Source organism: Mytilus trossulus, unplaced genomic scaffold, assembly GCF_036588685.1.
Source record: "Mytilus trossulus isolate FHL-02 unplaced genomic scaffold, PNRI_Mtr1.1.1.hap1 h1tg000210l__unscaffolded, whole genome shotgun sequence".
NCBI lineage: Eukaryota > Metazoa > Mollusca > Bivalvia > Mytilida > Mytilidae > Mytilus > Mytilus trossulus.
The window spans coordinates 337,402-349,707 of record NW_026963310.1 but is presented as its reverse complement, the minus strand read 5'-3'; the positions used below and the strand labels follow the sequence as shown (position 1 = coordinate 349,707).

Below are 12,306 nucleotides of genomic sequence, written 5' to 3'. Positions count from 1 at the left end.
CCCGTTTTCAAATTGGTCTACATTAAGGTCCAAAGGGTCCAAAATTAAACTTAGTTTGATTTTGACAAAAAATGAATCGGTTGGGTTTTTTGATATGCTTAATCTAAAAATGTACTTAGATTCTTGATTATTGGCCCAATTTTCAAGTTGGTCCAAATCGGGGTCCAAAATTAAACTTTGTTTGATTTCATGAAAAATTGAATAAATGGGGTTCTTTGATATGCCAAATCTAACTGTGTATGTAGATTCTTCATTTTTGGTCCTGTTTTCAAATTGGTCTACATTAAAGTCCAAAGGGTCCAAAATTAAACTTAGTTTGATTTAAACAAAAATTGAAATCTTGGGGTTCTTTGATATGCTGAATCCAAACATGTACTTAGATTTTTGATTATGGACCCAGTTTTCAAGTTGGTCCAAATCAGGATCTAAAATTGTTATATTAAGTATAGTGCAATAGCAAGTCTTTTCAATTGCACAGTATTGTACAATGGCAAGAAATATCCAATTGAATAGCAATATTTTTTTTAATTAGAGTTATCTATCTTTGTCCAGAATAGTAAGAAAGAAAGATCTAATTGCACAATATTGTGCAATTGCAAGATTTTTTTTTAATTGGAGTTATCTTTCTTTGTCCAGAATCAACTTAAATCTTTGTTATATACAATATACAATGTATATTCACTTTTTACTACCAACTGATAAATTAAAATAATCTTTACCATTCAGTGATAACAAGCAGTTTTTTTTTTTACATCTTAATATTTTATGATGTATTTAAATGAGTAGTTATTGTTGCAAACTCCATTAGAAATTTTAATTGAGATTAGTTTTGGAATAAGGGAAAGGGGGATGTGATTAAAAAAATTGGGTTCAATTTTCTCATTTGAAATTTCATAAATAAAAAGAAAATTTCTTCAAACATTTTTTGGAGAGGATTAATATTCAACAGCATAGTGAATTGCTCAAAGAGAAAACAAAAATTTTAAGTTCATTAGAACACATTCATTCTGTGTCAGAAACCTATGCTGTGTCAACTATTTAATCACAATCCAAATTTAGAGCTGAATCAAGCTTGAATGTTGTGTCCGTACTTGCCCCAACCGTTAAGGGTTCAACCTCTGCGGTCGTATAAAGCTACGCCCTGCGGAGCATCTGGTTCTTTTTGGTAAAATTATTATATACGGATATTATTAATTGTTTTTAAAACAGGAGAAGGTTTCTCAGCTAATAAAAGCTCATCAAAAAGTACCAAATTTCTTAGGATTGAGAAACCTTAGATATTCTATTGATTTTCCTAAGCAAGTCAATGAGTTTGGCTTAAGACATCATCTTGTTCTTACTCTCCTCAACTGTGAAAAATCATTATCAGTCGAGTCACTTGAGTTAAAAATTATATCAAAGATATAACTCATACTTATGTGAGAGTATTGTAATTCCTATGGGCAGCTGTTTATTACTTATGATTTACATTTTAGAGGAAAGAAAGGATTCTGTATGAAGAGATTGATCCTGTTGTCTGACTTAGGGGGAGAATTTGGAGATGATCAGATAGATACTGTTGTGGCTGGAATCAAAAACTCGGGCACAGAACTTAATGTAATGTAAGTATTGTTTTTATAGTATCTGAAAAGGTGAGAACAGGGATACTTTGTGGAGATTTTTAATTAAATTCATGGTCTATTTATATTCTAATAAAAAAAATTAATCTATTGCCCATTTTAATTTATGATTTCCCTGTCTATCACCAAAAACCACAAAAAATGGTATCAATACATAACAATGCATCCACAATTATACAAAATAAAGTGGCATAGTAAAAATAAAAGGGACATAATAAGATTTGTTTTATGCACCACCTACAATCACTGTCAATAGAATTAAGGGGGTTTATTTTTTCTGCTCTTTGCTTGCATCCAATATTCAGTCATTCTGTAATTCTGTTTGTCCCACCAGTATGAAAAAAAGGTATTTACAAGAATACAGAACTCCAAAGTTAATTCAAAGAGGGGAGTCCATAAAACCTGTCAAAATCAAACGCTCAACTTTACCAACCAATAGTGCAAGTTTGTGTTCTATGGGCACATTGTTTTTTCTAATATTTTGAATGTCTTTATGTAATTAGTGGACCATCCATAGAGGAGGATGATGATGATGAAGATGCTCCGGGACCATCCACAGCAAATGGTCATACTAAAGATAAGACCCCACAACAAAGAGCTGGAGAGGCCATGTTAAAACACATTCTACAGGAAGTTGATGGAGAATGTTACAGCTTCAGGTAAGTGTTTCAATTGGCTGTTTCAGAATCTAATGCATTATGGGTAATAATTCCAAAAGTGACACCCAAAACATTGTGTTTGGTTTAAAATGTGGTAAACAATAGAAATTCAACCATTGACGTAACATATTTTCATTTTGGTGTATGAACAATAAGTTTACCAATAGTCCTTTAGATTCTGTAAAGGCAAATTGTTTTGACTTTGAACAAGCCTTGTCCTGAACATGCATGAAATACTTACTACTGGCTATTACACATCCAACAATCAATCAATCAAAAAGTCATCTGATTAAATATGGAGCTCTGGTATGATTAATTGCCAATGAGACACCTATCAACCAGATTCTGAAGGTCTCTTTTATGTCTGAGAAAAGTTTAGTCAACATTCAGCATGTAGTGATGCCTTGAAGAAGAAATTTGAGTTAAAGTCTTCAGATTAAATATAAATATAAGGAGATTTGATATGATTGCCAATGCCACTAGATTTTATTTTCAACAAAGACATCAACTAATGTATTGAAAATTGAAGTTAACATGTTGAAGGCTGTACAGTGACCTATAGTTAGGTACATCCACATCTTTTGGTCTCTTGTGGAGAGTTGTATTATTGGTAATCATATCACATTTGAGATACATGACCTGCACTCCATCTTTAATTCAAAAGATTCTGAAAGTTTTCATTCAAATATTTTCATGTAACTGAACTTATGAACTCTGAACTTTATTTATAAAAATAAGAAAATGTGATATAATTACCAATGAAACAACAATTTACAAGAGACTAAAGGGTTTGGATATTTAAGTATCTATTGTGTCAATGTATTTATGTGGAAGCAGTTTTTCCCCTTTGACTAGCTATATATAATTATTGACTGAACAGATTTGAAAATCTGAACTTCAATTAGTACAAAAATCTACCAGCTATTTGTTTTTTATGCATCTTAAATGGTTAGTGCTGTCTTTGTTTTAATACTTGTATTGTACTAGATATGTCTATTGGATAATAAATGTTTGAGTGAAACCTTGTCACTCCTAGCATTGGCTATATCATATATAGAAAGCTAGAAGTGAGATAACAGCATTAAAATTTTGTGTTGGTCAAAAGGACTTTTATATGGATATCACCGAATCAACAGAGGATATTTTCTGAAGCCTTGGAAGCACTGATTTACAAGTATTTGTGAATCTCTGATTTGAGATAACATTAAATCACATCAACTTGAAACCTTCATGACCTTCATCTATCTTGCTTGTTCTTAAGCAGAGAGTCTGAGTTATATTTCAGTGAAGCCTTGTTGACGATATTTCTATATTTTTCAGTGAAGCCTTGTTTATGGTATTTCTATATTTTTCAGTGAAGCCTTGTTCATGGTATTTATATATTTTTCAGTGAAGCCTTGTTGATGGTATTTCTATTCTTTTCAGTGAAGCCTTGTTGATGGTATTTCTATATTTTTCAGTGAAGCCTTGTTTATGGTATTTCTATATTTTTTAGTGAAGCCTTGTTAATGGTATTTCTATATTTTTCAGTGAAGCCTTGTTGATGGTATTTCTATATTTTTCAGTGAAGCCTTGTTGATGGTATTTCTATATTTTTCAGTGAAGCTTTGTTTAATGGTATTTCTATATTTTACAGTGAAGCCTTATTGATGGTATTTCTATATTTTTCTGTGAAGCCTTGTTGATGGTATTTCTATATTTTTCAGTGAAGCCTTGTTGATGGTATTTCTATATTTTACAGTGAAGCCTTGTTGATGGTATTTCTATATTTTTCATTTTTCAGTGAAGCCTTGTTGATGGTATTTCTATATTTTTCATTTTTCAGTGAAGCCTTGTTGATGGTATTTCTATATTTTTCAGTGAAGCCTTGTTTAATGGTATTTCTATATTTTACAGTGAAGCCTAATTGATGGTATTTCTATATTTTTCTGTGAAGCCTTGTTGATGGTATTTCTATATTATTCAGTGAAGCCTTGTTTATGGTATTTCTATATTTTTCAGTGAAGCCTTGTTGATGGTATTTCTATATTTTTCAGTGAAGCCTTGTTGATGGTATTTCTATATTTTACAGTGAAGCCTTGTTGATGGTATTTCTATATTTTTCAGTGAAGCCTTGTTTATGGTATTTCTATATTTTTCAGTGAAGCCTTGTTTATGGTATTTCATTATTTTACAGTGAAGCCTTGTTGATGGTATTTCTATATTTTTCAGTGAAGCGTTGCCTGCTCTGAGTTATTTCCAGACCAGACAGATCAGACAAACAGCCTGGAAGTGTCAGCTAGAAATCACATCAAATCTCAAGATCCCTGTCTGTTCTTATGTCAAGGTACGATAAATATGTAATAAAAAAGGCTTATCTGATAATATAAATATAAATATTCTGCTTTTAAATGAAGGACTTCAAAGACAACTGTATATTCAGAAGATGGACTATATATACACTGTCTTTTTAACTATTAAATCTTTCAAGACAATAAGAAAAATGCCAAATACTTGTAATAATTCATCTTGACAGTTTGACTTGAGAATGTGTGAAAGAGGATTCATGCTGTTTCCTTTATATCACATATTATCGCTGTTTTGTGCATTTTTCCTTTGATCTTTTTTTGTGATAATTTTCATATCATGCTTCTCGCTTGATATGGAAAAATTATCGCTAGAAACTAAGGAGGCCACATGGTGTTGCTAACAAAATTGACATTGAAATTGACAACGTCGTCATAGGTAAAATAGTGATAAACAGATTATCATTGATCATCTCAACTCGATTGCTGTACCAGCTCAAGCGAGAAAATCAATCTCGTTGAGATAATCAACGATAATCTATAAATATCAATTATTTGAATAATAATAATAATAATGATAATAATTCTTTATTTAAAGAGGGTTACACAGTTAGCTATAAAGCTATTCTTCCCTCAGGCCCTCATGAAATACAATGAAATATAACAAACAATTACAAAATATCAAAGAGACACACATACATGAATAATGAAATAAAAAATTGTTATGAAATATACAATTTTCAAAACAGGTAAAAGTTACAAATTCATATTTGACAGTGTTTGACATGTATAGTATTGGCATCAACAATATCATAAGTTTAAGTATTTGTGTGAAAATTGTTATGCATATTAAAAACGCACAGCTTCTTAATGTTCCAACAACTAATTTCTAAAATCTTTTTTGAATGAGCTTGTACTTTAGGTTGATTTTTTCATAGTCCAGTCTATTTGTGCAGATTTTTGACAAAATTGCTCAGATTGTGGTAAAAGCATGAAATTTGGAATTGTGGTAGTATACGTCATGGACAACATTTTAAGCTATGGACCCACCCTGGAAGTCGAAATTTGCAGAAGAGGCAGCCATTTTAAAATGGCGGCCGTTTGATATCTATAGATTAATTAAAAAACATGTGAAAATAATATTAGAGAAGATATTGACATAAAACCTGAGTAAAAGAGTAACAGTGCTGATTCCAGTTGTCTTGTTGAACAAAGTTTTTGGAAATTCTACCCATATTGAATGGCGGCCATCTTGAAAAATCTTTGTTTTATAAGCCAAAAAAGGTAGTCATTATTTGATAGAAAATTAAAAAAAAAAACAATGTCGAAGACATACATATGTATTTGTTTGAGCTATATAAACAGGACAAAAAGCGAGCCTATGAGCCCCCCTCCCCGAGTTATTCTTCTATTTCGTAGAGAGTACAAATTACTTTATATTTTCCGACAATGTACATTTTTTTTGGACATGTCTCTAATGTTCAAAAGAAATCGACATAGTTAAGAACTATTAAAATATAATATATACCAATACACATAATTAACAGCGCCTGGTGATGTTTGATAGCCTGACCGGTTTCGGTCCATAAAGGACCTTCATCAGAGGCAGAATGGGGGATTAATGTTTGCACCCTTTTTATATAGATATAGTAACCGGCGGTTGAGTTAACCGGCGGTTGGGTTAACCAGCGGTTGAGTTAACCGGCGGTTGCGTTAACCGGTGGTTGCGTTAACCGGCAGTTGGGTTAACCGGCGGTTGAGTTAACCGGCAGTTGAGTTAACCGGCGGTTGAGTTTACCGGCAGTTGAGTTTACCGGCGGTTACCATATCTATATAAATAGGGTGCAAACATTAATCCCCCATTCTGCCTCTGATGAAGGTCCTTTATGGACCGAAACCGGTCAGGCTATCAAACATCACCAGGCGCTGTTAATTATGTGTATTGGTATATATTATATTTTTATGCTTTTACATTTTTCTCACTGATACACATAGTTAATATGGCTTCTACTAAAGAAAGCTCCATGGAGCTAATGTGTTTAGAGACTACTTATGTCAGTACACCTTTCCTATATTGCCTATTGATTTTTCACTGGCATAGGACCTCTAAGCGTAAGCCTAGCGATTACCTGAAATTGATGTATATATGTAATACCTACATTACAAACTTAAGGTGTTGAAAACTTTCTAACACTGAGGATTAATATTCATCTACCTTTGATCTTGAAAGGAGTTATCAAGGCTTAAATGAAGCATTCTCAATAAGAACCCCCCCCCCCCCTAAACCAAATTTTGTTTGGTTAAGGGGGGGGGGGGGTAATAGTTTTGACTTGATGTTTTGGTGTATCACAAGCTAAAACGTCAAGACTGCATGACTACCATGAAATACTATTATTAGACTTGATATTTAGGTGTATCATAAGCCAAAGATCAAGACTGCATGACTACCATGAATTACTATTTCAAGACTTGATATACAGGTGTATCATAAGCCTGAGGTCAAGACTGCATGACTACTAGGAAGTACTATTTCAAGACTTGATATTTAGGTGTATCATAAGCCAAATATTAAGATCACATAACTACCATGAAATACTATTCCAAGACTTGATATTAAGGTGGATCATAAGCCAAAGATCAAGACTAAATGATTACTATGTACTTCTTAAATTATTAAAACACCCTTTATCCAATGCTAAAGCCCAAATATGGTTATATTATCAGGTCACATGTTTACCGTATAGTGTAAAAATGTTTACCGTAACATGTCAAAAAGTTTACTGTAACATAAACATTAGCTAAATATAGATAATTGTAACCATGGAAAATCCCACTGGGATTTTTCATCGGTTAACTCAACGGCTGGTAAACTCAACCGCCGGTAAACTCAACTGCCGGTAAACTCAACCGCCGGTTAACTCAACCGCCGGTAAACTCAACCGCCGGTTAACTCAACCGCCAGTTAACCCAACCGCCGGTAAACTCAACCGCCGGTTACCAGATCTATATAAATAGGGTGCAAACATTAATCCCCCATTCTGCCTCTGATGAAGGTCCTTTATGGACCGAAACCGGTCAGGCTATCAAACATCACCAGGCGCTGTTAATTATGTGTATTGGTATATATTATATTTTTATGCTTTTACATTTTTCTCACTGATACACATAGTTAATATGGCTTCTACTAACGAAAGCTCCATGGAGCTAATGTGTTTAGAGACTACTTATGTCAGTACACCTTTCCTATATTGCCTAGTTAAGAACTATTACTCTAAAAGCAAAATTCGTGCCACCGCTTGTTCAACATAGATTAACAGAAGAATTTTATTTTACAAGTATAATTAAAGCAAGAAAATATTTGTCAGTTTGTATACCTGTCATTTATAATAGTTGGCTGATTACACCAGATAATTCGTTTTGTTGATAATGTTCATTTGAAACAACTTTCAAAAACCTTGATTGCAGACATAATGAATTTCATATTATACAAGTAATTAATGTTATAGGAACATCAACTGCTCAAATGTTCTCAATTGACGTTAACAATATCTAACAAAAATGAAATGTTCATGATTTGTCAAACTTCACTCTGTCTATCATGTTCTATCACATTGTTCTCCACATTTACAAAGTAGTACAACTTAATACTGCCTTTACAAATTTGCATTCTCTTGGTAACCGTGTTCACCTTGACTTATCAGCTAAGCGCTTACTGGAGGAAGTTATTATAAAGTCATATGGTATATTCATCACAGATGACAAGGACTGTCATCTGAGAACTTCATATGTATTGATTGTTTGGTAGCCATTTGGAATGATGGCCATTTTGAAACATGAATTTCCAATATAACATTATTATCTAATCTTACTTATTCACTGTTTGCATTCGCAATTTTTGTACTAATATGCATTGGATATTTATAAAATGGTCAAATAAGGCATGCACATGTTTACAAAATAAAGATATCAGTATAAGAATTTCTAACTGTTACTTACACATTTAAGTAACTTATTTGCTAACAAATGATATCTGCAAGTATACAAGCAAGATAAATTAGTTCTCTTGATTTTCAACAAAGGTATTCTTGAAGCTCTGAAACAGACCTCATAATTAAAGGGTATTACCATAGCCATAGCAGGCAAACTTTATTTGCTTGATTCTTAGAAAGGCTTTACAGGGACACCCGACAGCAGCTATTATCACGAATCAGTTCACCAGACATAAGTTTCCTTAGTATGAATGATACAGGATGGCCAAACATCGAGACACAATCCATTAATATCGATGAGTGGAAGACAACAATCACCATTTCTTAGCTATAATAGTTCAATTATGCAACTCGCCATCAAAAGGATACAACTGCAACTTATCAGTCCTCCAATATAGAGTAAGATGTCTCAAAGATTGTTGAACTGATTCATTTTGAAAGCCTACAATGAATGTCCCTGTAAACCTTTCTAAAGTAGCAAGCCTAACTCTTCAAACTATTATAGTTACTTTGACTATGAAGAGGCCTTCCCCATCACGACTTAAACATTGTGTAAAAGACATGGCCTGTTTCAGAACGTCCCCAACATATTCATTGAGAATCCAGAGAAAGACGCAACCTTTCATGTGCGCTTGCATATCATCTATGGTAGGTAGTATTCAATTTTTCATAAATGTTGTATTAATCATTCCATCCATGACAACTAATATTTACTAAGGACGTTTACTGTACCATTTTTCCATATCATCAATTTCAAATATTAAAACAATATATGTTCCAGACTGTGAGCCATCACTGTTTTCTTTTATTTTGGCAAGCCCCATTGCAATGGAGAACAGATTATTGACTTTCTTTCTGTGTCACGAATTCTGTCTAACTGCCTTGTCGTGCAGTTTTAACAAACATTTAGCATGAGATCGGCTCCTGAAATATGGATCTTCAGCGCTGAGTCTGGCTAAAAGATCAATGGTAAGTAGTTTAAGTGACAGTCACATACTGTATTGTCGGTCACAATTGTTGATGCTTCATGATGATAGTCAGATACCTCATCACAAAGAAAGAAATATCTGCAATCATTGTTCTTGTTGATTCATCACAACTTTGGTTGGTTATTCTACTGGGTTTTTTTTCATTCCGTGACTCATTTTGTTTTTCCTGACTATATATATTAAGATTTGCTTTTTACAGGATTAGTACCTTTTGCCTTGCGATTCTCCCATTTCATTGCCTTCATCAACGTGGAACAGTTGTATGATTACAAAAAATGACTGATTACCAGCTCAAATGTCTATGTCTGCTTTTTTAGTATTTGCTTGGCATTGTAAATCATCACGTGTCCTCTCTTCCCGTTACGGAATTCTTTCCAGTCTATTTATTCATTAGATGTTTTCAGCTATAGTGATTTTGATACCTACGTATTTTTCCTGTTCAACATACAGAGCTCATATTGTATATACGCATTTTTTTTTATGGTAAAAAAGTACCTAAGCCCGACATGCTTAACTGCAATTAAAAGAATTTACATATTTCTTTAACTACATTTATTTTTTAACATATGCATATCTTATTTGAGCACTTGGTGAATATATCTTATATGAAAAGAAACAGTCATAAATAAATGATTAGCAAATTCAACTTAGTAATAATTCAAAAACAATTTAGGATAGCGAATAATAATATATTGCATATTTACGTTTCCAAAATGGCCATCATTCAAGATGGCCACCAAATACTTTAATAGTCCTCAGTTTATATTCTTTGTCATAAGAAATACGAAAATTTATCAAAATTAGTTAAGTAACATATTTTTCATATTTTTTCTAATAATTTATATTGACTTTTTGGACATGATTTCAAAATGGCCGTCCAGAGCCGCCATTTTGATTTTCTGAATTGGGTCCATAGCTATAAATGTTAGTTATGACCTCAACTAACTCTCTGCAAAGTTTGATGCTTTTACCACAATCTGAGCAATTGTTACACATTTCGACTGGACTATCAGGGATATTGGTAAGTTATTCCATCAAATAGATCCTGAAGATATAAAAGATTTCTTATAAAGCTCTGTTTTGGCTTTTGGAGTTCCTATTTTTATTTTGCAAGCCCAAAAAATATTGGTTTATTTCTGGCATTTCTTTATTTTTTTAGTGAGATACACAGGGGCTTAATTCTTAAGGCATTTCTGCATCAAAACTGATTTGTGGTATGAGATTCTGTTCTCTACTGTCATCCATCCAAGCTGTTTAAGGATGTATTCTTCTGACTTTTCAGTCTTGTTGAAATCTCGTTCTTGAATTATTTCCAAAACATGTGATGGAAGTGGAAAATATCAATGAATTTAAAAAATATTATAAGCAAACTAAATCTGTGAAAAATTTTTGTATTTACTATGAATGGTTTTTGCTTAATCCAGTTTTCAAATTTTACGACCAATCAAGTCAGTATTTTTAGCCAAAATTTTGAGAAAATGGGTGAGGGATACAAAAAATTATTTTACAAGAATCTTGTACATTCCATATCATTTTGGTCTTTTCTTATTTCTTAGATATGTCTTTTTTCATTCATTTATTACAAAAAAGTTGAAATATGCATTTTGTTCTTAAAACTGAGAAAAATCACAATAATACAAAATTGACAGCATGGTAAATTTTACACAAAAAAGCATCAAAAATGATAAAACTTGCTTATATTAACACCTACCTATAGTTTTTGTAAGTAAAATTTATTCAGATTGGTACACTTCATCTTTATAGAAAGAAAAAGTTTAATTGTGGAACTGTGATTATTTTCATGATAATAGCCCAAAAATAGGTAAAAATCGATGAAAAATGGGAAAATCATCAAAATTGGGCATTTTCAAAGGGCTGTAGCAAAAAATGAGGTGCACCACCATGTGATTTTTTCTTCACTAATTATTTTGTTACAGTCTTATAAACCCAAAAATCAGGTTAAGAAAAAAAGTTTAATTCTAGAAATTTTTTGCTCCTCAGAGGTATACATCCTTAAACAGTGGAGCTGATGATGAAAGTGGATCAGCATCTAAAATAAGTCTTGCAGCCCTTTTCTGCAATTTTATTATTCTGAATAGCTCATTTTTAGCACAACCACTCCAAATAATACAACAATAATGGCTCTTCTTGACTGTCTAATTATTATTGATGAGTGTAATTCACTAGATAACGATTTACTTGATAACAGATCTTTTCGAACTACCATTAGATTTATATACTATGCTACTGAGCATATGTTTTGTTAAAATGTTCATCTATAATCTTATGGAGAAAGAGGGAGGAGATATATGGTTATGATTCATCCATCTGTGAATTGTCATAAAACAGTGGCATAATTAAAAAAAATGTTGGAATACTCATCATGACATTGCATGAATGTACTTAATTCTTTGACTTTGCTAATATTGATCAAATATGGGGCCTTCTTTTACTTTAGGGGTTCCAACCCTTATAGAGCTGTACTAAACTTTCCTTAACCCCATACATAACCCTACCTCTAAAGTAAAACCTAACCCTAACCTAACATTCTAGGATTTAAGCTTAAAGCCTACTTTCACTAATTGCCGCTAACATATACCCAATATAAAAAGACTTTACAAGTACCATTCTATTAAGAATTATGAGAGACTGTAAAGCAATTTCTAAATAAAACTAGTTAAAATACATACTATTATTAAAATAATTTCATTTTAAGAATATAAAAAGCTATTTCTTCTACTTAAAATATCAAAGCAGGTTTTGGC

General features: G+C 32.3%; 1 protein-coding gene across 1 annotated transcript in view; it reads left to right on the top strand.

Moving 5' to 3' along the window:
* LOC134701017 (X-ray repair cross-complementing protein 5-like) overlaps window positions 1-12,306 on the top strand; it is a 76,331-nt gene that overhangs the window by 9,593 nt on the left and 54,432 nt on the right. The window contains exons 5-7 of the mRNA XM_063562164.1: window positions 1,476-1,601; window positions 2,123-2,278; window positions 4,490-4,604. Of these exons, the coding sequence (XP_063418234.1) occupies window positions 1,476-1,601; window positions 2,123-2,278; window positions 4,490-4,604 (397 nt within the window). The remainder of the gene's footprint in view (window positions 1-1,475; window positions 1,602-2,122; window positions 2,279-4,489; window positions 4,605-12,306) is intronic.